Raw genomic sequence first — 24,000 nt, forward strand, 5'->3', positions numbered from 1 at the left:
TTCCATTGTGGTCCTATTGGGGTCCCCCCAGGGACTAATGTATTAGGTCCGCTAGTATAGAAAATAGCCCATCTATAAGCTCGCAACGCATTGCGTTGCGACACGTAATTGTATTTTCCGGCGAATGTTTGCCCCAAAATAGGGACGCTATGGTTCACGTGGTTCATAAAAACGTTCTAAATATACTGTAGCAAAATTAGCCGATCTACAAGCTCACAACGCATTGTAGCCTCCAATGGTTCTATATAAAGTATAGAGAGAATTGGTAACTGGACCCGAAGGAGTTTTACTGTACATCATGACCATATAGCTTAATGGCATTAGTGTCATGACAACTCAATTAAAGTCAAAGGTCAAGGTAAATTAACTGCCGGGGCTCCTGTTGCTGCACATTCCATACGATCACTCTTTACGTAAAATAACATATGAACCGCTGTGTGAGGATATGTTACGGGCGCACACGCACACGCACGCGCACACACCACACACACACACACACACACACACAAACACACAAAGCAGCCTACAACCGAGCGAGCATCTAAAAAAAGCCCCCCCAACAACACGCATCCACCCGTCAAAAGAAGGTGTGTTTGGCTCTTCAGTGTGGATCTGAATGCACACTGCCTGACTGTGATCTGCAGCCACCCACCCGGCTGGCACCACCCCCGCCATCGAATTCAACGCACCCCGACAAAAGAAAGGCTGACATGTGAAAGAGAGGCAGAGAGACAGGGTGTATTATGTCGGGATTAGACCCAAAGCCTGAAACGGACCACCGGGGTGAATCCACATTCACTTAATCTACTCTCTCTGCCTCTCTCCTTCCCTTTGTTTTATCATATCTCGTTGCTGAAGATAAGAGGCAGAAACCTCATATCTCCATATTTTTTACTTTTTGTGTTTTTCCGTAAATGAATTCCCTACTTCGAATTTGAATCCTGAAAAGTAACAGTTTTGGACATAATGAGGTTTCCATCCAACAGCAACGATCCACTCTTTTACTCTTTGCCACGTGTACAAAAAGGTACACAAATGAGCACTGCAAATAGGATGTTAAAATGACTTATTATTTTAATGTGATTTACGGTAAGTGCAACCATAATAAGGTTTTGAAACATGCCGATATATATATTTGAATATATATGTATATTTTTGCCAGTACTGTTTTCAGATGTTTGAAAATGTACTTACAAATCACACACATTATGGTGTGAATTAAGAGAATTAAGAGAATTAAAAAAGCGCTCTCAGTAGAGCACACACCGCACACCAGGAATTCCATGTCCTTCTTACTCCCTCTATCTTTCTGTCTGTCTGGGTCATGTGATGACAATGTTTTGGGGTTGTGTGAGTGTATGGAAAGGCAAGGGGCGATGGTGGTAAGGAATATAATAAAGGAACACATCATTATGGTCCAACGTTTTTTTTTGTTATCTCTGCCAGGAGGGCAGAAGATTTTTTAAAAAAAGGGAAAAAAAGATAGGGGAAAAAGGCATTCTGAGAACTGTATGGACAATAACTTTCAGTTTTATTTCTCTACGCCCAGAAACAAATAGGATGGAAGCAAGTTTATTATAAAAAATATATATATATCGTGTTCATGGTGAGCTTACACTTCACAGCACAAACTATATGCACTCCCCTGTAACATCCACCAGCAAAAAAACAAATAAGGAAAAAAAGAGACAGAGAGAGGGGGAAAAAACACCTGTCCCCAAGTTGTCTTGGGAGACAAGTCTTCATCTTCAGGCTTCTGTTTCCCACTGTGAGCACATGATGGACTCACCACTGAGTGGTTGCAGCATGTACCCATGGTCGTGGAGCTGACATATTGACAGCAGGATGACTAGGGCTTCACCCAGTCAACCATCCAGGAGGATGTAGAGACAGAGAGGACCTGCTGGATCAGAGTTGTTGTCGCAACCCACCCCTCCACATACTGTGTTCTGTCCATCTAGGCTGGTGATCCCCTGCTGGAGGTCCAGCGTGAAGGTACACGCTACTCTTCTTATCACACACCATTATGCACTCCTAGGTATTTTATTTGACTTAATTTTACAACTGTGATGTCTTTATATATGCGGACAAACACACACACGCATTTCATATTTCTTATTATTATTATCTCCGCCAAACCAGAAGGAGGAGATTATGTTTTTGCCCCAGTGCATGTGTCTGTCTGTGTGTTTTTTTTTGTCATTCTTCATTTAAAAAAATCAGGTAAGTATAAGTATAAGCTTAGAAAAGCCCTCTCTTTTTCTCAAGTAGTGGTTTCCTGACTTCATTCCGTGAATCGTTGTAGTGGTGCTATTGCATACATTGTGTCGGTAATCACAGAAGCCACTTGAGTTCTCTCACACGCTCTCTCCTGCAGTAATGGTTAGTTCAGTGTCTGAGGAGGTCAACCCTGTGCCGCGCTTGTTGGCGGCCAACACCTTGGCTTTGTTCATAGAAGGACCTACATAGCTGAGCAGCACAGGCAGGAAGACGAGTCCGTGCATGGCCCCCAGCAGCACTATGGCCAGGTACATGCGGAAGTAGAAGATCTGGAAGATCTTGGATTTGGACAGGGCCAGAACCAGGATGCCACCAAACTTGGCTATTGTGATCCCAGTGAACACTGAGCTGCCCATGCCGGCCAGAGCCTCCTCGGCGCGCTCCACCCTGTTGCTCTTCATGCTTTGGGAGAAGGCCCGCACAATGTGACTACAGAACTCTACGGAGATGCCGCAGCTCATGACAAGGTTGACCAGGGACACAGCGTTGAGGCTGATGCCCCACAGCCACATGACCCCAACCATGTTGAGCAGGATCATAGTGATGGTGACGGTGACGAGCAAGGCTGCCAGCAACTCAAAGCCCAGCAACACCACGGACACTACAAAAATGGCCACCAGTGACACGCACAGGCTCACGGTCGTGTCGTGAGCCATGGTCAGGTACTGCTCATAGAACACGTAGAATACACTGTAAGGGAAAACTTTGTGGCCCACAGCCTGTGTTATGTTGTCAGCCAGAGCACGGGCCGCCTTCAGGGCGTTTATGAAGTCTGGTGAATCTTTCAGGATGGTGTGGTAGGCCATGAAGTGGGTGGCTCCTACACCTGCGTCATTTGGATGCAGGTCCACCGCTGTGCTGTAGAGCGCACTGCCACCTTTCGGACATGTGTCGGTGGGGATGTCGGACAGAAACATGGGCAGGAACCGCAAGAAGTCTTCCCCTTCAGGCCTAATTTTTCTGCCGGTACTTTCTAGACAGTCAACAAGCTCTTCCTTTGCATTCTCCACTGAGGAGTTGCAGAATGCACCCGTGGAGTCAAAGTATTTACAGCAACCCGACCAGGGACTCACCCAGTCAAAGTAGTCATCGATCCAGGAGAATGGTGTGGAGGCAATAGCAGTGTAGTCGCTGATGAGAGAGGCAGAGTGGACCTGCAGGACCAGGGAGTTGTTGTTGCAGCCCACTCCTCCACACACAGTGTTCTGACCATCCACGCTGCTGTAATTGACCCCCTCCTCCACCACAAAGTACACCGGAGGTCCAGCGTGGAGGTACATGCTCAGGTTATTAAAGTACTGCAACACATAGGAGTCATCCGGCATGGCCAGTTTCTGGTCCATGCCAATCTCTACTTTATTCACCACAGCAATACTGAAGAAGGTCAACCCCACAAACACTGCTACTACTAAGGGTCGAACCGATTCCCCGAGGATAAAGGGGGCATATTTCTTCCTGAAGAAGCGGAAGAGGAAGCCATCAGTCTTTTCTCCCTGATCTTCTGGAAGTTTCACACAGCAAATTATATCCAGACGATTCTCCTCCTGCCTTCTGACATCCAGGCCAAGCAGGCTGATGAAGCAGCTGATCTGCATCAGTAAATTAACAAAGATGGCCAAGCCGGAAAACATAGAGAAAGTCCTCACCGCCGGAATGTTAGAAATGGATCCAAGGAAGAAGACCACAGTCTCAGACAGGGAGCACAGGAGCATGGTGGGGGCTACATCTCCCAAGATACGACCGATCTGCTGGTGCAGCTCTTCCTGATCCCTGCGCTCATCCCTCTGGTACGCCTGCACTAAGATGAAAATGTTGTCCACGCCAACAGTCAGCACCAGGAAGGGGATGACCTCGATGATGATGAGGGTGAGTGGGACCCCAGCATAGCTGAAGATGCCCAGGGAGCAGGCCACAGAGATCAGCACAATCAGGACGCCGGCTATCGCGAGAGAGATCTTAGAGTCCACCAACAGTCGTCTGAGGCTGTGGATATGACCAAGAGCCACGGATATGTACATTAACATAATGACGTTGCTGAGTGCTATGGTGCTGATGTCACTGTTGCTTTGCCTGTCAATCTCATCCTCTATACTTCTCTCTGCGTTAAATGCTACGATAAGGTTGGGATTGCTGTAGCTCTTCAGAAAGCGGATGAACTCCTCCTCCCATGCCTTAGCTTTACCCATCTTGACAGTGTCATTGTGGTAGTTGTTAACAGGGAACATGATCACTAAGGCTGTGGCGTTGTTGTAGTTTTTGTCATCGTAACCCCCCAGAGACAGATGGGGGAACACTGGGCCTCCGAAGGTGCCTAAACAGTCAAGGCTCAGTGGAGAAGTGGTACACTTGAGGAAATGCTTGTGAAAGTTATTTAGGTTAGCGGGGTTATTCTGGAAGTAGTTGAGCATGCTGAAGATGGCACAGTTATCATTGTACGGGGCCAGAGGAGCCATACAAATATCCCTGAGGGTTACGCTCTGTCCGTCGTACTCGGCTACAAGGCCCTCAATTTCAAGCTGCAAATCCAGCACCTGTTGTAGGACGCGCTTGTCAAAGATGGCTCCAAAAGGCACATCGGGCCCTGATGAGGGCTGATAGATGAAGGTGCTGTCGAGCGGTGTGGTGATGATGAGATGCTCGATTCTGAAGAAGGGTCCAAAGTGGCTGTCAAAGAAGTCCTTCTCTTGGCGTGCTCGGCTATTGGGGGCCGACCAGAGCTCAACAGGGTCAGTGATGATGGTCATGTAGACCAGTCCTGACAAGGCGGCTGCAACCATGACCAGGGTGGTCAGTGTAACCAGCAGGGGCCTCCGCACGCAGAAAGAGCCCCAGGCTGTAAAGAAGAGCCGCATGGCATTCTCAAAGCGCTCCCCAAGCATTTCCCAGTGTGACGCATCTTGATCAGGGTTGTCTTTTTTCAGAGACAGTGGATTATTGCTGTCCAGTGAAGTGCCATATTCAGAAGTTCTTTTCCTGTACCACCAGGCTCCCAGCACAGCGGCAATGAAGATGAAGAGGAAGGCCACATAAGAGATGCACATGATTACAAACATGGCATCGATGCTAAAGATTGTCCAGGGAGAAGGCAAATGGGGGGGAACTGGCTTGAGGCAGACATCGGGGCAGTCCTGGCAGGAGCAGGGACCCAAGCCATCTTCCAGGCGATCTGCACAGGAGAAAGTCTTGTTGTTCATAGGATTAAAGCCAGACACTGGGACATCAGATAATATGGGGTCTATGGTGAAAGGAGGCGGAACCATATCATTTTTTAACATGAACTGGAGCATGTGGGAGGGTCTGCAGTCCTCGACTGCAACACCCTCACAGAACAGTCCCATGGCTGTATCTTCTAGGATAGGCACATGCACACCCTTACAAGAATCGAACATGGCATTAGCAAATGTCTCTCCAATGTAGTACTGCACTTTCACCACGTTGGTCTTATTGAGTTCTGGTTCTGAAGTGAACTCTGTGGCATTCATAAATTGACTCTGTCGGGGGCTGCATGTCAGCTCACAGAACATGTTCATCATGTTGAACAAACAGGCAGGGCACCGACCAAAGAATAAGTATAGTAGCTTGGCATCCTCTTCGAGAGAACGGAGCTGGGCAACGTCACAGCACAAACGTCGTTCTCCATAGTCATATCCAGGGCATAACTTCTTGAGAAGTGCTTTTGCATCTCCAGCTTCAGAAGGCAACGCTATGCCTTCGGAAAGCAGTGGTTTGGGTGGACCCGTGTAATTACAGTTGTACTTGTTCTCAGACTCTGGATTGTCTCCACACTGACCATACCACACACAGTGCTGGGCCTGAACCACTGCCAAGGGAATCAAAAGGAACAATAAAAACACATAGTTTGTCCCAATCTTCCCTCTTACTGAACCCATTTAGAGTGGCTGTCTGGGAATCGGAATTGGACGGCGGTCCGATCCTCGGCTCCTCCAGTGCTTTGTGTCAAAGTGTCCCTGACTGAGCAAGACAACTTAACCCCTAATGGCTCCCTGGGTGCTGTTAAAACAGTCGTCCACTGCTCTTAATAGGGTGAGTAAATAAGCTAAAAGACCTTAGAACAGTAAATAAGACCTCAAACTCCATACACCTTCTGCATCGGTACGCTTGGTGGGTCTCTCTCTAGACCTTATATAATCTTGACTGAGCTCTGGTCTGACGCCACACACAACACAAACTGTTGTCATGCATGCATACAAATCCCGATTTGCACAGTTGTCCTTCTTGGATCCACTGAATACTAATGCAACTTTCCAGCAAAAAACGTTGTAATATAACGGGCAAGCTAACTGTAATATACCTGGTGGCCTATCAAAACACACAATCAACAGTAAACTGGACAAATTAAACATAGACATCAAAAACTGTTTGGGTAGGAGTGCTTCATTAACTAAAAAACAAGACATTGGATAAGTTTGACATTAAGATAGGGATATATCCAATGTCATATTGGATTACAGTGTGTGTGTGTGTGTGTGTGTGTGTGTGTGTGTGTGTGTGTGTGTGTGTGTGTGTGTGTGTGTATATATATATATTTGTCTGTGCAAAGATTATTCTTTACAGTGCTGGCACTCGGATATATAGCCATATATGGAGATCCAGTTGTCCAGAACCGCTGATATACCCATATATGGGCATATACTGATGACATCAAGGTCCTCCATATGTGAACACAAAGGGACACAGGAAGACAGAGAGACACATATAGAGATCTCAATATATGAGCATAAAAAGGACACATCAAATCCCCATTTTACTGTCATCAATATAATGTCATAGCCTGGACTCCATATTTGGGCATAGTCGGTTGGATAGGCGGTTGTCCAGAACCCCGTTCCTACCGATACGCCCATAGAGGCATATATGGAGATCCGGCAGTCCAGAACCGTATACTATCTGGAGTACCCTGATGTCCTAAATATGACATCATAGTACTGGCGTTATATAGACTGCCTGGACTCCATATTTGGGCATGCCTGACACAGAACTACTAAAAGGGACACAGACAGATACGGAAATCTCCATATATGGGCATAAAAGGGACACAGATGGGTACAACAGGTACATGGGCAACGGGTACGACGGGTATTGCATCTCACATTTGAAGTTTATAACTCAAATCACCCTCCCCCTCTGAACATACAATCAAGACTCCTCAGTCGTATATTATCGGTAGAAACGGAATACCATTTTGTAAAGTGACATAAAGTTTTAACGTAACCATGAATTATGCAATTAACGTAATCTCTATCGTTACCCACCGCAAAACCCGAACCCGTCCGTGTATTAGAACGGAGCTGTGTGGACCCACGACAGCCACGGATTACCCGATAAACAAGCGTTTTTATTCTAGGATGTCATGGTGTGTTGCTAACTTGCTGATTACAGTGGATTAATGTTTTAAATCCATATAGGATGGGATGTTATTGTTTACAACAACAGAAGCTTGTTCGTAACATGCTCATGATTACTAATTAGTACTGCACGTAGCATTCCGCTGTAGCACCCATCGGCAGGGCTGGATTAACACCTCTCAGTGCCCCATGGCACTGTAACTGCAATGGGCCCCCCCTCATGACATTTGACATCATTTATTTATTTCATTCGTATTAGATAACTGCAAGATGGGGATTTTTTTTGTAAAATAAAGAAATAAATAAATTATATATATATATATGTATATATATATATATATATATATATATATATATATATATATATATATATATATATATATATATATATATATATATATATATATATATAATATATATATATGTATATATATATATATTTATTTATATAGGACAGGGGAGGATGGACTTCCACAATATGGCCATGCCATTCAAAGCCCTCCATGCAACCGCTTTCCTCCTGTTGTCTTTAGAGGTGAATGTTCCGGGAGGGTTTTATAGATGATAACCTGCTTCTCTTGGCCTTCAGCGCAAGACCAACTTTGGCAAACTCTAAAAACTCCTAATGGTCAAATAGCAGGATAGCATTTCATCTGCATAGTATAAGTCTGTTAGGAGAGGACTAAAGCAGGGAGTCTAGATGACCCAGGCAGACTATCCACACACGGAGTTCTGATCATCTAGGCTGGTGTACAGTAGGTGACCCCCCCCTCCTGGAGGTCCAGTGTGAAGGTACAAGCTACTTCATGTCACACACCATTTGCACTCCTGTAACTTTCACCAGCTATATAAAAAAAAGGATTCATCCAGTGCAATATACAATTGCTAAAAAGTGCATTTAACTGTAAATATTTCATCGCTAATGTTGAAGTATTTTTGCCAGACCCAGGGGGTCAGGCCTACATGAGGCTTTGTCTGTCCCTCTTTTCCTCCCGGTCAACGTTTTTCCTCCCGGTCCCTCTTTTTGATTGGCCAAGCTTAGCGTGACATAGTGCTCTGATCTTCAGATTTCAACTTATAAAGTGGTTTGTAGGTGTGTTACATACTAGGAATTTATTCTGGGTCTGGCAGAACCAGGTCTCCTGGTTATTTTATTGACTATTGTGATGGGTTTTTATTCTTTTTTGTCTCGAAGGCATGGGGGAGAGTATGTTTTACCCTCCGTCCGTCCGTGTGTCACCAGCTGTGATCGGCTAGCGAGACACATGATGACATGATGACATCACTCATATCATACCTACCTGACCTGGCGGAGACCTTTTTTTCTAGTTTAAATATATTTTTCCTATATTTTTCCGTCCTCGTTTTATTAAATACTGCTAAATGGAATGGATTGCTAATCTAAATTAGCACTTGTGAAAACAGCATTATTCAATTTCTTTACTTTGTAAATCAGGTATACATGTAATTAGTCACTATACAGGTATAAGCTTGTATACAAGGCCTTTGGTTCTCTTATTCCCAATCCCAAGTGTGTTACAACGAGGCAATGCAGAATGACCCAGTGGAGTTGACGTATACATAGCAGAGCGACTGGGGCTTCAACCAGTCAAAGTAGTCATTGATAGGGCGTCCACTGGCCTGGCGGTCCGGGCGCGTGCCACATGTGGGCTCTGGTGCGGCCCGGCAACGTGTTGCGGGTTCGAGTCCTGATCTCGACAGCCTTTGCTGCGTGTCACTCCCCGCCTCTCTCCCTGTTTCCTGTCTCCACTGGTGCAAAAAAAAAAAAAACGATCCAGGACGATGGTGTGAAGGCAATAGTTAGTTGTGGGTTAGTGACCCACTCCTCCAACACAAAGTACACCGGAGTTCCAGCCAAGGACGTAAATGCTCAGATTATTTAAGTACTGCAACACAAGGGAGTCATCCCGCATGGTTTCCGCAACTTTCCGGTCCAGTCTGATCTGTACTTTATTAATCACAGCAATTCTGTACTGGAAACACCTTAGGCCACAATCTGAACTGGGAACTCAATGCAGAATAAGTTCTTGTCTGTATCATCTCTCAGTTGCCATCTTATGGTCAGCTTCAATGAGGGATACGATGTCTTCACAGGCAGCTGCGTCTCATAGCGATAGGTCCTCTGCGCCTCAATGGGGCACTCAATTCCAGATTTGCAGCCATCGTCCTCAGGGAGTTTGAAGCGTTTGGGGACACCCAAAATGATTCCGTGGACATATGCTTTGCTTGTTCGGCTCTGCACACGACTGGCGAATGTCACTTGGATCCTGTAGTTCTGCCCTTTGCGAAGTTCGCATGGTTGACTAGGACACGGATGAACATCAACCAGGGCCACTTCTCCAGAAGGAGATCCACAGTCATCATATTTGATTTCATGTGCACAAGTGAGCACTATCACAGAAAACAGAACGATCAAAACGGTTCGTAATTCCATGGTGTCTGGATTCGAGAGATGAGGTCAGAATACAGGAAATAAAACCAAATGAGATTCAGCGAGATAATAGTCATAAGCGTGAATATATAATGTTTAACATAGCTTTGCTCTGACGTCACACAAAACACATAATGTTGCTATGCATGCCTACCAACTTCAATTTGCACAGCTGTTCTCCTTGGATCTACTGCAGGGGTCTTCAACAGGGGGTCCGGGACCCCTAGGGGGCCCTCAGAGTTACTACAGGGGAGCCGCCAAATCTTTGTGTGATAGGATACTTTTTTTTTTACATGAACCACTTGAACCCTAGCATCCCTATTCTAAGAAGAACTTTGGTTAAACATTGCAGATCTACAAGCTTACAATGCCTCGCAGCGCAAGGCGTTGTGAGCAGCAGCTTGTAGATCAGCTATTTTCGGCAAAGAGTTTGATATAGAGGGAAAAAGAGCAGACCGAGAGTGAAAGGTCATGTTTACTAAGTACTGGTAAAGGTCTGAAAATACACATTAACATGAATCCAACATACACTGATGACAGTGCTGTCAAACAAGTCTATGAAGCTATCTATGAAATCTATGGAAAGGTTTAATCTAACGGCAAGCTAACCGTAACCTATCCTAACACACAATCAACATGAAACTGGACAAATTTGCTCGTCGTATCCAGAACTAGCAAGAAAAGTCAAATTTATCAGCTTCAATTTGATAATGTTTCAGTTCCAAATGTGTCTGTTTGTTTTTGTTTTTGTTGCATTGCTTCCAAATTCAGTAGTTTATCCTGCGTATCCTGTATGTGTTCTCTCCTGATTGGACCTGAAAATATTTCTTTCTGTTTATTAAAGGGCTGGAGAGACGGGAAGTCCTGTGTTACTGAACAAACACTCTATAGCAATGATTACTATGGGAATATACAGTTATTTAACACGTATTACTATTGACATAAAACATGACATGTACGTGCATACATACAGTACGTCCTTCTATGGTTAACGTATCTCGAGAATTGTCCAAACGACCAACTTCAAACTTGGCACGTGGGTCGCCGCTGATCCCAGGGACATTTATATGACCGGTGTCAAGTTGGTTGGATAGGCGGTTGTCCAGAACTACCGATCCAAACGATATGCCTCTCTCTGAAGACGGGGAGGGTGCCGCAACTGTGGCAATCTTCCTGCATTGTCCCGGTGCCTAAGAAAAGTCGCACCTCGTGACTACAGGCCAGTGGCTCTGACATCAAAGGGCATGAAGACCTTTGAGCGTCTGGTACTGAATCAACTGAGACCGATGGTGAGTGAATACCTCAACCCCCTTCAGTTTGCATACCAGGCGGACATTGGGTTTGATGATGCCATCATCTACATGCTAAACAGGGCATTCACACACCTTGACACCCTGGGCAACACAGTCAGAATCATGTGTTTTTACTTCAACACTATCCAGCCACAACTGCTTGCTGAGAAGCTTGCGTTGATGATGTGGACCACGGCTTGGTGGCATGGATCACAGACTACCTCTCGGGCAGACCGCAGTATGTGAGACTGCAGGGTTGTCAGTCGGAGGTGCTGGTGAACAACACGGCTGTCCCCAGGGCACAGTGCTGTCACCTTTCCTGTTCACCCTATACACATCTGACTTCCGATCAACTCCAAGACATGTCCCCTACAGAAGTTCTCAGATGACACTGCGGTGGTCAGCTGCATCTCAGGTGACAACACTGTTGAGCACGATAGCATGGCGAAGGACTTTGTGGACTGGAGCGAGGCAAACCGCCTCCGGCCCAATGCTAGCAAGACCAAGGATGATGGTGGTGGACTATGGCACGACCAAGAGGGTACCTCCGGTCCCCAGCACCATAAATGCTGAGGTGGTGGAGATTGTAGCCAACTACAAGTTTCTAGGAGAGCACCTGAACAGGTTGTTGGACTGGTCTGACATACTCTAATGTAGGAGCAGGCTGTTCTTCCTGAGAAGACTCAGATGTTTTGGCGTGTGCAACAGGATGCTGCAAATAGCTGGTGAGGAAGGTGGGCTCCGTCGCGGGGACCTCACTGGAGGGGGTGGCTAAGGTGCGTACAGTGAGGAGGCTGGACGCCATCATGGCAAACACCTCCCTCTCCCTTCACAAGGATATAGTGGGGCATCCCGGGGTAGATTCACTTACCCCGGGTGGAAGTGTTTGAGACTTGGCATGTCTTTTGTGCAGGTAGCTATGAGGATTTACAACGAGACACACGTTGGTCGCTCTGCCAGGTCAACTGTCTATAAAGAATACATCACATGGATGCACCTGGGACATATCATCAGTGTTGTAGCCTGAGGTCATAGGGTGTTTCGGGTCTCGCAACATACACCCTCGCCCAGGTGACCCAGCCGGGGTTGATCAAGCCCCAACGTACGTCCCAGGTAGCTACGCACGGTCAGTCCTATAGGGAAAGACAGGGCCACTCAGTCCGCTTCTCTGGAACTACTCTGCCGGAACTCGGGGAGGCTCTGGCACGTGGAGGGACTAGGCTCTGTGGGTGGCCTCCTGGCCGGGCTCCTCCTTCGTCTCACCAGGTCCAGGACCTGAGCGCTGTACCAGATCCGCTGCACCAGATCCGCTGCACCAGATCCGCTGTAACACCTCGATCCAAACATTTCCTTCTGGTGTGATGGTTCCTTGGGCCGGTTTGCTTGAATGGCCCTCCTAAAGGCGTCACTGTGGGTTTGTTGAGCTTCTTCCTCAAGGAAGACACAGGCTGGGGGCGCTAACCCATACTGCTCCCGGTCATATAACTTGGAATAAAAGATGTACCAAGGACTCTGACCTCTAATTACACTTAGATAGTTATTGTACTGATTGCACTGTGGACACTTTGTCACTTTTCTTTGCATTGCAGTGATTGTACTGGTTGCACGGTTTGACAGGACACTGTAACCTGGTGTTATTGTTATTTTTCTGCATAGTGCAGGATAGTTTGTACAGGTGTATACTTTTGTTCTTTAGTGATGGTGGATCTTATTGTTATGTCTTACCTTTGTATTGCTGTATACATTCCTTACTCTGTATCTGTAACTATGTAACTCTGACTGCTGTGCTGCCTCTGGGTGACTGAAATTCCCCTGTGCGATCAATAAAGGTATCTATCTATCCATGCCCATATATGGGCATGCCCATTGTGCTTATATGTTGTAGTCTGGACCCCTCATTGTTGGTGAGGCATCCTCACATCCAGTGCAATATACAACTGCTAATAAGTGCATTTAACTGTAAATATTTCATTACTAATGTTGAAGTATTTTTATTTTATTAGTGTGGTTGCCCTAACAGGGCAACCAGACTATAGTAATCCTTACACTTTATTATTGTAGATAAACTTTATTTTACACCGCATCTCCTCCCACAGTTTATTTTTCCCAATTTAGTGACATATGTAAAAATGACCGGCTTCACCGGGAATCGTGAGCTTGTATTTTGCTAAGAGATTGGTTGCATAGTTTTATTGATATTGATTTATTAGTGCATTAAATGTCCCCATCCACTTTAATGGAAAAGTGAAAAAACTCAAATTCAAGTATTTTTTTCTCAGAAACCGTAAGAGCTAGAGTTACCAGATTTGGAGGGGAGGTTCATAATTTAGTCCGAAATTATCTTAAAAATAATAATCACACCATTCGGCCTCATGGTGGCGCTATAACAGCCCACTTTACGTTTTGGCCTATAACTTTTGTCCTAGAATAAAAATCTTTTTATCTTTTCCCCTAGATTCCTTGGGTCATGACGCAACTCCCCATATAGGCCACGCCCATTTGCGTCAGGATAGATTTTCCGCCATTTTGAATTTTCTTCAAAACACACTTTTAGCTCCTCTTCCCACATATTTTGGTCAAATTTCACAAAAATCAGTACACATGATCTCTGGACCCATGCGATAATCTGGACAGAAACAGAATTTTGATAGTCCATACCGTTCGTCCGTAAATGGCTTCCAGAGTTAGCGGAAGGGGCCCGTATTCCAAAAAAGGCCACAAATCACGAACGAAACGTCCAGTCAATCCCAAATTTGAATCACATGTCAAGGGTGGTTTACGCAACAAATCCCCAAAAGCATTTCCACTTTGATCCATAGGGGGCGCCACAAATGCTCAAAATGTAAGCGTTTGATGCAAAAACCTTATGTTGGGGGGATCAATCCTCTCAAAATGAAACGCAAGTGATCTCAGGAGTTATGTGACAATGTAATTGGCGCAGCCTCCGACGGTATTCCTCCCAACGTATTCCTCGAGTCCCGGCGGCAGCGACCCGCGACTCACGTCGGCGCAACCACACTCTGCAATTGCCCTGAATTGCGACGTGTCTAGTTGACTATTGTGATGGGTTTTTATTATTGTTTAAAGAGCTGGTGCCATGTTTTTGCACTTTTTCTGTTTTTCATGTGTCTATGAGGTTGATAGAACTTCATAAAGCCCCCCGGTGGTGTTTTTATGGTGTTTTATGTCTTCTCTGACTATTTGGAGTTTCTTCCTGGAGGCTGAAACCTTGAGGGTCAAACGTGCCAATAGAGAAACAGCGCTTTAGTGACATCACAAAGCCATACCCTCCCCCTCATTATCATAACACAACAGGTGTGGGCATGAGGAGGAGGAGGGACTAGGACAGGTGGGTGGTGCTAAGGTGGTGGAGGAGGTGCTAAGGTGAGAACCAGGTATACTTAATGAACTGGAGGAGTGTCCACATAAAAACATAATTTTAACCAATTCTGTACACTTTTTTTTTGTTGAAAAAAATCCTTACATAATAATAATACCTTATGATCAGGTTTTAGGGTCATATATCATGGCACCCCATCTTTAAAATATATTTTTCCTTCCTCGTCCTCGTTTTATTGTATTTTATGCTTTAATACTGCTAAATGGAGTGGATTGCTAATCTAAATTAGCACTTGTGAAAACAGCATTATTCAATTTCTTTACTTTGTAAATCAGGTATACAGGTATAAGGTAATTAGTCACTATACAGGTATAAGCTTATATACAAGGCCTCTGGTTCTCTTATTCCCAAGTGGGTTCCACTGAGGCATAGCAGAATGACCCTGTGGAGTTGACGTATAATCAGCAGAGCGACTGGAGCATCACCCAGTCAAAGTAATCATTGATCGGGCGCCCGCTGGCCTGGCGGTCCGGGCGCATGCCGCATGTGGACTCTGGTGCAGCCTGGCAGCGTGTTGCGGGTTCGAGTCCCGATCTCGATGGCCTTTTGCTGCGTGTCACTCCCCGTCTCTTTCTCCCTGTTTCTCTCGGTTTCTACTGGTGCTATCAATGAAGGCAGAAAAAGACCCCAAAAATATCTTTAAAAAAAAAGGAGTCATCGATCCAGTACGATGGTGTGAAGGCAATAGTTTCATAGTTATTATTTACTGATGAGAGGTGGAGTAGACTTGCTCCACACACAGTGCTGTGCCACAATCTGAACTGGGAACTTAATGCAGAATAAGTTCTTGTTCGTATCATCTCTCAGTAGCCATCTGACCTGACATCTGATCGAGGGATACGATTTCTTCACAGGCAGCTGCATCTCATAGCGATAGGTCTTCTGCTCCTCAATGGGGCACTCAATTCCAGATTTGCAGCCATCGTTCTCAGGGATTTTGAAGCGCAAGGGAGCATCCGAAATGATTGCGTGGACATGTGCTTTGCTTGTTCGGCTCTGCACACGACTGGCGAATGTCACTTGGATCCTGTAGCTCTGCCCTTTGCAAAGTTCGCACGGTTGATGAGGGCACGGATGAACATCAACCAGGGCCACTTCTCCAGAAGGAGATCCACAGTCATCATATTTGATTTCATGTGCACAGGTGAGCACAATCACAGAAAACAGAACGATCAAAACGGTTCGTAATTCCATGGTGTCTGGATTCGAGAGATGAAGTCAGAATACAGGAGATAAAACCAAATGAGATTCAGCGAGATAGAAGTCATAAGCGTGAATATATAATGCTTAACATAGCTTTGCTCTGACGTCACACAAAACACATAATGTTGCTATGCATGCCTACCAACTTCAATTTGCACAGCTGTTCTCCTTGGATCTACTGCAGGGGTCTTCAACAGGGGGTCCGGGACCCCTAGGGGGTCCTCAGAGTTACTACAGGGGGGCCGCCAAATCTTTGTGTGATAGGATACTTTTTTTTTTACATGAACCACTTAAACCCTAGCATCCCTATTCTAAAAGAAGAACTTTGGTTAAACATTGCAGATCTACAAGCTTACAATGCCTCGCAGCGCAAGGCGTTGTGAGCAGCAGCTTGTAGATCAGCTATTTTCGGCAAAGAGTTTGATATAGAGGGAAAAAGAGCAGACCGAGAGTGAAAGGTCATGTTTACTAAGTATTGGTAAAGGTCTGAAAATACACATTAACATGAATCCAACATACACTGATGACAGTGCTGTCAAACAAGTCTATGAAGCTATCTATGAAATCTATGGAAAGGTTTAATCTAACGGCAAGCTAACCGTAACCTATCTTAACACACAATCAACATGAAACTGGACAAATTTGCTCGTCGTATCCAGAACTAGCAAGAAAAGTCAAATTTATCAGCTTCAATTTGATAATGTTTCAGTTCCAAATGTGTCTGTTTGTTTTTGTTTTTGTTGCATTGCTTCCAAATTCAGTAGTTTATCCTGCGTATCCTGTATGTGTTCTCTCCTGATTGGACCTGAAAATATTTCTTTCTGTTTATTAAAGGACTGGAGAGACGGGAAGTCCTGTGTTACTGAACAAACACTCTATAGCAATGATTACTATGGGAATATACAGTTATCTAACACGTATTACTATTGACATAAAACATGACAGCACCAGCTTTAAATAGTTCAAAACATTTTAAACGTGAAGATTCAGAATAATGGTGCTGATCGGTTGAGCGGTTTGCAAGATTACCCCCGGACAAACAGACAGGGGGCCCTATTTTAACAGCGGAACTTAACTTGTGCCGTGGTGGTATGTCCAGTGCAATGGTCCTATCTAGAGTATGCTATGTGGGCGCTATGTATCTGCGCCCCGCGCTAAGGGCCCTGAATTAGTTATAGGTGTGTTTTGGGCGTTACATTAACAAAACCAGAGTTTTGGGTTTCATTAATGTTTTTATTTATATAGTTTTCGAGAACTATGAGAACCTGCGGTTGTGCCATGGCGCATTCCTATCTACTGTAGGTGGCGGAGAGCAGAAGAGGCACAGAATGCTTTTCTAGCGACAAAACCTGCCCTGAAAAAATGTCCTCAATGAAGTGAAAGCATGCAAGCTTAAAATCTACGGGAGCAGCATTAATAATGTGATATAATGATGTCAGGAAACACGGGTGAAAAAAAAGCTCTCTGCTTACCGAAACGTTAAAACGAGAGTTGTCCCACAACAACACAGTGCATGGCCGTTACTGTGGTCAGACTCACTGTAGTCTAATGTCAAACAGATGCATCTATGATATCTTGACATATCAACTTAATTCATATGCTCATTCTCAGTAAGGTTATTATATAATAAATGCATGCCAGTGCGTTACATGACCCTTGGATCTCCAAATATTTATCAGCGTGGATAACAGATAAAGAATGGCACAATGACGCTATGGATTCACAACATTATGTTATGAGAGGTAGGCTATTCGAGAATACTAGACCAGAACTAGCAAGAGTGCCCGTTGGGCAGCGGCCTAGTCACGAATGATGCAAGTTAGCCCAACCGGTTATGCAATAGCCATTGTCAGGACTACCCGTTGTACCCGTCTGACTGTCTGTGTCCCTTTTATGCCCATATGGTGATTTCTGTATCTGTCTGTCCCTTTTATTCCCATATATGGAGATCAGTGTCAGGCATGCTCAAATATGGAATCCAGGTCAGTCTATGATGTCAGTACTATGACGCCATATTTACACCATATATGGGGGTTTGCAGTTTTATTGATAATTTTTAAAGATCTGCTGATCCGACCGACTTCCCATTTGACTCATCACTCCCTCGGGTCCTAATACAACTATGGATCATTGGAACATTTGGTTCAACATTGGTTATTAATTTTTTCCATTTCCAGAAAAGCAACCGTTTTGGACATACGAGGTTTCCACCCGACAGTGATGACATGTAAACTCTTCAGAGTTAAATGAACACTGAGGTTTTATTTCGTGCTTTTGTGCGTGCGTCCGTGCGTGCGGCGCGGTGCGGTTCGGTGGGGTGGGGTGCGGTGCGGTGGGGAATGGTGGGGTGCGGTGGGGTGGAGGCATAATTTGGGCACACAGGTTTGGCACCAGAACAGAAGAATGTCCCACAGGTGACAGGGCTTTAACGAGTCTCTTCCACTCTGCTTTTATTAGTGGAGCGTTTCTCCTTTCAAGGTACGAGGAGTTGCTCTGGCTAACTGGACGCAGACTTTTGTTCCCCCCCCCCCCCCTCCTCCTCCTTTTTTTTTTTTTTTTTTTTGCCAATTTCCTTTGATTTAATTACTGCCATGTGCTGCAGACTGCCAGCACTCATTAAGAAGAACCTGCACACACATGGTCCTGTGTACCAAGAGAATGCTACACACACACGCAGACGCACACGCACATGCTCTCTCTCACACACACACACACACACACACACACACACACACACACACACACACACACACACACACACACACACGCACCCGCGCGCACACACACACACACACACACACACACACACACACACACACACACACACACACACACGCACACGCACACGCACCCACACACCTAAATACCCAAACACAGTGAAATGTACACAAACATACACAGTAGATGCATGCATGGACTGTACTGCACGCATGCACTCACTTAAGTGCCTTTTCCACTGGAAGATCATAACATTTCGCTGGATACAAATGCATGTGTAAATTGCATATATATGAATGGGTGTGAATGTAACGGGTAAAACACTTCATTCTCGTGCGAGAGGTGTCCATAAACACGCGGGACTAGGCCTTCAGGGATGATAAAATATGTATTTGGGGACCAATAGCAATAAATATCCATCTGCAGGCTGGCAGGCCGGCTAATTTAACTCTCCACTATGGTTGCAGCTCTCTCTCTCTCTCTCTCTCTCTCTCTCTCTCTCTCTCTCTCTCTCTCTCTCTCTCTCTCTCTCTCTCTCTCTCTCTCTCTCTCTCTCTCTCACACTCCCTACACACACAACGTACTGAAAGGAGTTGTGTTGCTTGTTTGCATCATAATTGGATACAACACCTGTGTGTGCAATCAATATATCGTTGTTGTCGGGCAGAAACCTCTTATCTCCATAACTTTTTGTGTATTTTTTGTGGTAAATAACGCCCTACTTGATACACATACTGCAAGTGTCACACAAAAGCATCAAAAGTAGCAGATCAGATAAACATTGCTATTATGCTCTTTCACTATATCCCATGCTCTCTCTTTCACTATATCCCATGCTCTCTCTTTCACTATATCCCATGCTCTCTCCATCCAGTAGGCACACCACCAAGCTAAATGCTGACATTGCATTGTGGTTTAGGTCAGGGGTCTTCAACAGGGGGTCCGGGATCCCTAGGGGGTCCTCAGAGTTACTACAGGAGGGCCGCCAAATCTTTGTGTGATTTTTTTTTTACATTAACCACTTGAACCCTAGCATCCCTTTTCTGAGGAGAACTTTAGCCAAAAATAGCAGATCTTCAAGCTCACAACGCCTCACGCTGCGAGGCGTTGTGAGCTTGTCGATCGGCTATTTTCGGCAAAGAGGTTTAGTGTAGAGGGAAAAAAGAGCAGAAAGAGCAGAAAGTTTACTATGTATTGACGGTTTGGTTAAAGGTCTGAAAATACACAAATAAATACACATAATGAAATCTATGAAAAAGTTTAATCTGCAACACAGTACTCCATGCATGGCATGATGATAAAAAAGAAGAAGATGTAGTTGCAACGAGCAAAAACAATAACAGCCATTCTGTAGGCTCGCCAGCCGTCTCTCTCTCTCTCTCTCTCTCTCTCTCTCTCTCTCTCTCTCTCTCTCTCTCTCTCTCTCTCTCTCTCTCTCTCTCTCTCTCTCTCTCTCTCTCTCTCTCTCTCTCTCACTGTGCACACATCGTGGGCTACTGAGCGTTACTTGTATCACACCAGTCAATGGAAACTCGCATCGCAGTTGGAATACAATCATGTGAAAAATACATTATTCTGCAAATCTCAGAAATCTCCAAAACACCCTATCTATGACGGATTCTGTCAACAGTTTTGCTGCGGAGTGCGGACAAAGGCAACCTCACCATCTCGCATACACACACACACACACACACACACACACACACACACACACACACACACACACACACACACACACACACACACACACACACACACACACACACACACTTCGTGCCGCGAGCTTGTACATCTGCTGTTTTTGAAATGTTTTGAACAATATCGAAAATGTTTGGAAAATGTTGAATAATCTTGAAAAACCTTTAACACAAATCTTCTCTTCTGGGGGTCCATGGCACAAAACATTTTCAGATGGGGGTCCGCGTCCACGGCCAAATGCATATCACTTTGGGGATCCTTGACGTGAAGAAGTTTGAGAACCACTGGTTTAGGTAGCTGTGAGATTGGTGGTATGAAATATACCAGCAATATCCCCACAGGATGGCAAAATGAAAAATACCAGTAGAATACTGGCTTTACAAGCGAGTGGAAAAGGGTTTTTGCAGTAGACACGTGGACCCCTCACCCCTCTTTCTCTCTTCAATTCAAAGGGGCTTGTGTGCGTGCGTGCGTGTGTGCGTGCCTGTGCATTTGTGCACATGTAAAGAGAGATATTTTGTTTTGATAGAGAGGGAAACAAAGCAAGAGGGGACAGACAGAGAAAGAAAGAGGAGATAGCGAGAGAGAGAGAGAGAGAGAGAGAGAGAGAGAGAGAGAGAGAGAGAGAGTTGTGAGGTAGCCAGTTGGCTGGCTGACAGCTCTTTAATTGGTTTTATAAATAATCAATTGATGAAGTAATTAATAATAAACTCCAAGTTTTAGACAGACTATCACTGAGAGACAGAGAGAAAGAGAGAGAGAGAGAGAGAGAGAGATGGAGTTTCATTCACACCTGTTACGCAAATACTTTATTCACGCATACAAACACCTGAAAGGTAATGGTAGAATAATGCCCAAAAAAGTGTATGGTAAACGTGAAGATGTCAGTACTCAGTAGACTGTCTGGACCAACACTGTCTCACTCCCCAAAAGTAATATTGTGACTACAACATGTGACGTGAAGGGGGTTAAAAAAGGCATAAGTTGACTTTTCGGGACTTCCGCGTTTAGCAATGCGGAACTACAGTTCTCAGAGTTTATGAAGATCAGTAAAAAAAAAGTAAATCATATATTCCCCGAAAGTCATATTCTGACTTTTTGGCCCACACTTCACGTCGCATGATACCCAAAAAGTCAAAATATGACTTTTTGTGAGACAGCGTTGTCTGGACCCATGAAGTGCTCACTTTCACCTATAGTTGTATGTGTGTAATTATGTGTATGCATACGTATTACAATGCATCGTCAAACTTAAACCAAAATGTAATAACCCACCCAAAGATGAATAACCTGTTTACACATTTATAAAAAGCACTGGATGACATGATAAGATGAGATGTTACCGACGTGGTTATGAGGATCAGGGATCTGCCTTATTCTACGACCATGTGTGCATGTGCATGTGTGTGTGTGTGTGTGTGTGTGTGTGTGTGTGTGTGTGTGTGTGTGTGTTTATGCATATTCTAGTGTGTGGAGCCATCGACATGATTGGATCAGCTGTGCTGGGTATCAGTCTGCTTGGCTGTTCCCTGCCTCTGATTGGTTCCCACATTCCAACACCTTACAGTCCAATCAGCACTCATTTGGCGCGGCTGTGTGTGACTGTGTGTGTGACTGTGTGTGTGACTGTGTGTGTGTGTATATTATAGTGTGTGTAAAGACAGCTCGCCACTTAGCGATTTTGCGTTGACACAACTGTTTATTCAGAAACCGTGAAGGGTTATTGTTTAACAGTTAAAGGTGATGTTAAGTGAAATTCTGTTGTTAACATGAGTGTTAAATAGCTCTATATATTCCCATAGATATGCTGACTGTTATTTATCTGTTATGTGTCTATGTAAAAATAGTGCCGACACATCTATGAAGCCATCAGAGCCGCACCATCACTTGGAGGCACCCATATCAGAATCAGAATAGACTTCACATCACTGGTTTACAGATGTAAAGAAATGTTTTTTTGCGTAAGCCATCATTCCATAAGCCAGTGGTTCTCAAACTGTGAGTCGGGCTCCCCAAATGATATGGAGGGAGGAATTGCTTCTTAAGGCCAGACCGCACCAATGCAACTAGTCGCAACTCCTTGCAACAAAACAGTTTTAAGGCCAGTCCACACCAATGCAACTCCTTGCACCTGCCATTTGGGATAATGGTTGCAAGGAGTTGCATTGGTGTGGACTGGCCTTATACAGTATGTGCAACATTGTTTTCTCACTCAACAGTAAACAAGAAAACACAAAAAACATAACATAACAAAACAGATTAAGACAGGGTATCTGCACCTTTCTTAAGTGACAATTTATGGACTTTTACGATCTTTTTAATACCCCTATAAAGGAAATAAATACAAACGTGAAAAGGCAAATGTAATCAACAGACTATAAAAATTGTCCAAATTGTCAAAGATTACAAAGAGTCGTTGTGAGCTTGTATCTGCTATTTTCGGCTCTGTTCCCATTGAATTTTCGGCTCTGTTCCCGCAGAAAATAGCTGATCGACAAGCTCACAACGCGTTGCAACGCGTTGTGAGCTTGTCGATCGGCTATTTTCTGCGAAAGCTTTCCCCACAATAACAGAAAACTGAAAAGAACCCTGAGGGACTCCGGTCAGACCATAATGGGGTTTAGGTGGTTAAGTGCATCAGTTGGAGAACCAGGTCCAGGAGTAAGTATTTGTACATTATCACTGATCCTTTCTTTTCACTTTAGGTAATTGTATGTAGCACACCAGGTAAAGGAGCTGCCAGTCTTTGCATTCTGTCCTGTGGACGGTGTGCCACAGATAGCAGGTGTAGGAGCTCAGAACGTGTCCCACCGACAGTGGAAAATAATGAACCCCTCATGATGACGTGAAATATAAATGTCATTCTATGCATGTGCAGAATGTGTCATGCTAAAATTATTTCATGCAAATTATGAAATGTAATAATAATAACGGCAATAATAATAATAATGATAATGATAATGATATTTAAATATATGTATTTATACATTCTAGATATCTATACATTCATTAAACAAATACTCTTAACACTCTGCATAGAGAGGATATGCCAATGACTGAAACTGAATCTAAAATGGCTGCCAATGCGTGCACGCACGCACGCACGCACGCACACACGCACACACACACACACAGACACACACACACACACACACACACACACACACACACACACACACACACACACACACACACACACACACACACACATGCTGTGAGACGGAGCAAGTTGGAAAGTTGACAAGAACAACAAAAACGACAACAAGCTACAGCTGGAATGTCGAGGTGTGTGTGCCTGCATGCGTGTGTGTGTGTGTGTGTGTGTGTGTGTGTGTGTGTGTGTGTGTGTGTGTGTGTGTGTGTGTGTGTGTGTGTGTGTGTGTGTGTGTGTGTGTGTGTGTGTGTGCGCGTGGGGGGGGGGGCAAACAGTGAAGAGGGGCTGCCGTTGCCCGGGTAACGCACAGGCTGCCCATGCCTCCTGCTACCGATGCCAAAAAACAAAACAAGATGGCGGCCGTTGAATTTTAATACTGAAAGAAGGGGAAAAAGGGATGTTGATGAAGGTGAATCAATCTGTCTTTCATTCTCCTC

At 44.7% G+C, this 24,000-nt stretch overlaps 2 protein-coding genes across 4 annotated transcripts in view; both read right to left on the bottom strand.

The window, feature by feature from the left end:
- The window catches only part of tcf4 (transcription factor 4), a 95,224-nt gene that overhangs the window by 54,880 nt on the left and 16,344 nt on the right, over window positions 1–24,000 (bottom strand). The gene's annotated exons all lie outside the window — the stretch shown is intronic.
- Window positions 2,358–6,170, bottom strand: LOC308078220 (NPC intracellular cholesterol transporter 1-like; the record flags this gene model as incomplete). Its single annotated transcript, XM_080419343.1, has 1 exon — window positions 2,358–6,170. One exon carries the CDS (start codon window positions 6,168–6,170, stop codon window positions 2,358–2,360), a length of 3,813 nt encoding a protein of 1,270 aa, XP_080275469.1.

Source organism: Gymnoscopelus braueri (assembly GCF_963280865.1).
Source record: "Gymnoscopelus braueri genome assembly, chromosome: 22".
Classification (NCBI taxonomy): domain Eukaryota; kingdom Metazoa; phylum Chordata; class Actinopteri; order Myctophiformes; family Myctophidae; genus Gymnoscopelus; species Gymnoscopelus braueri.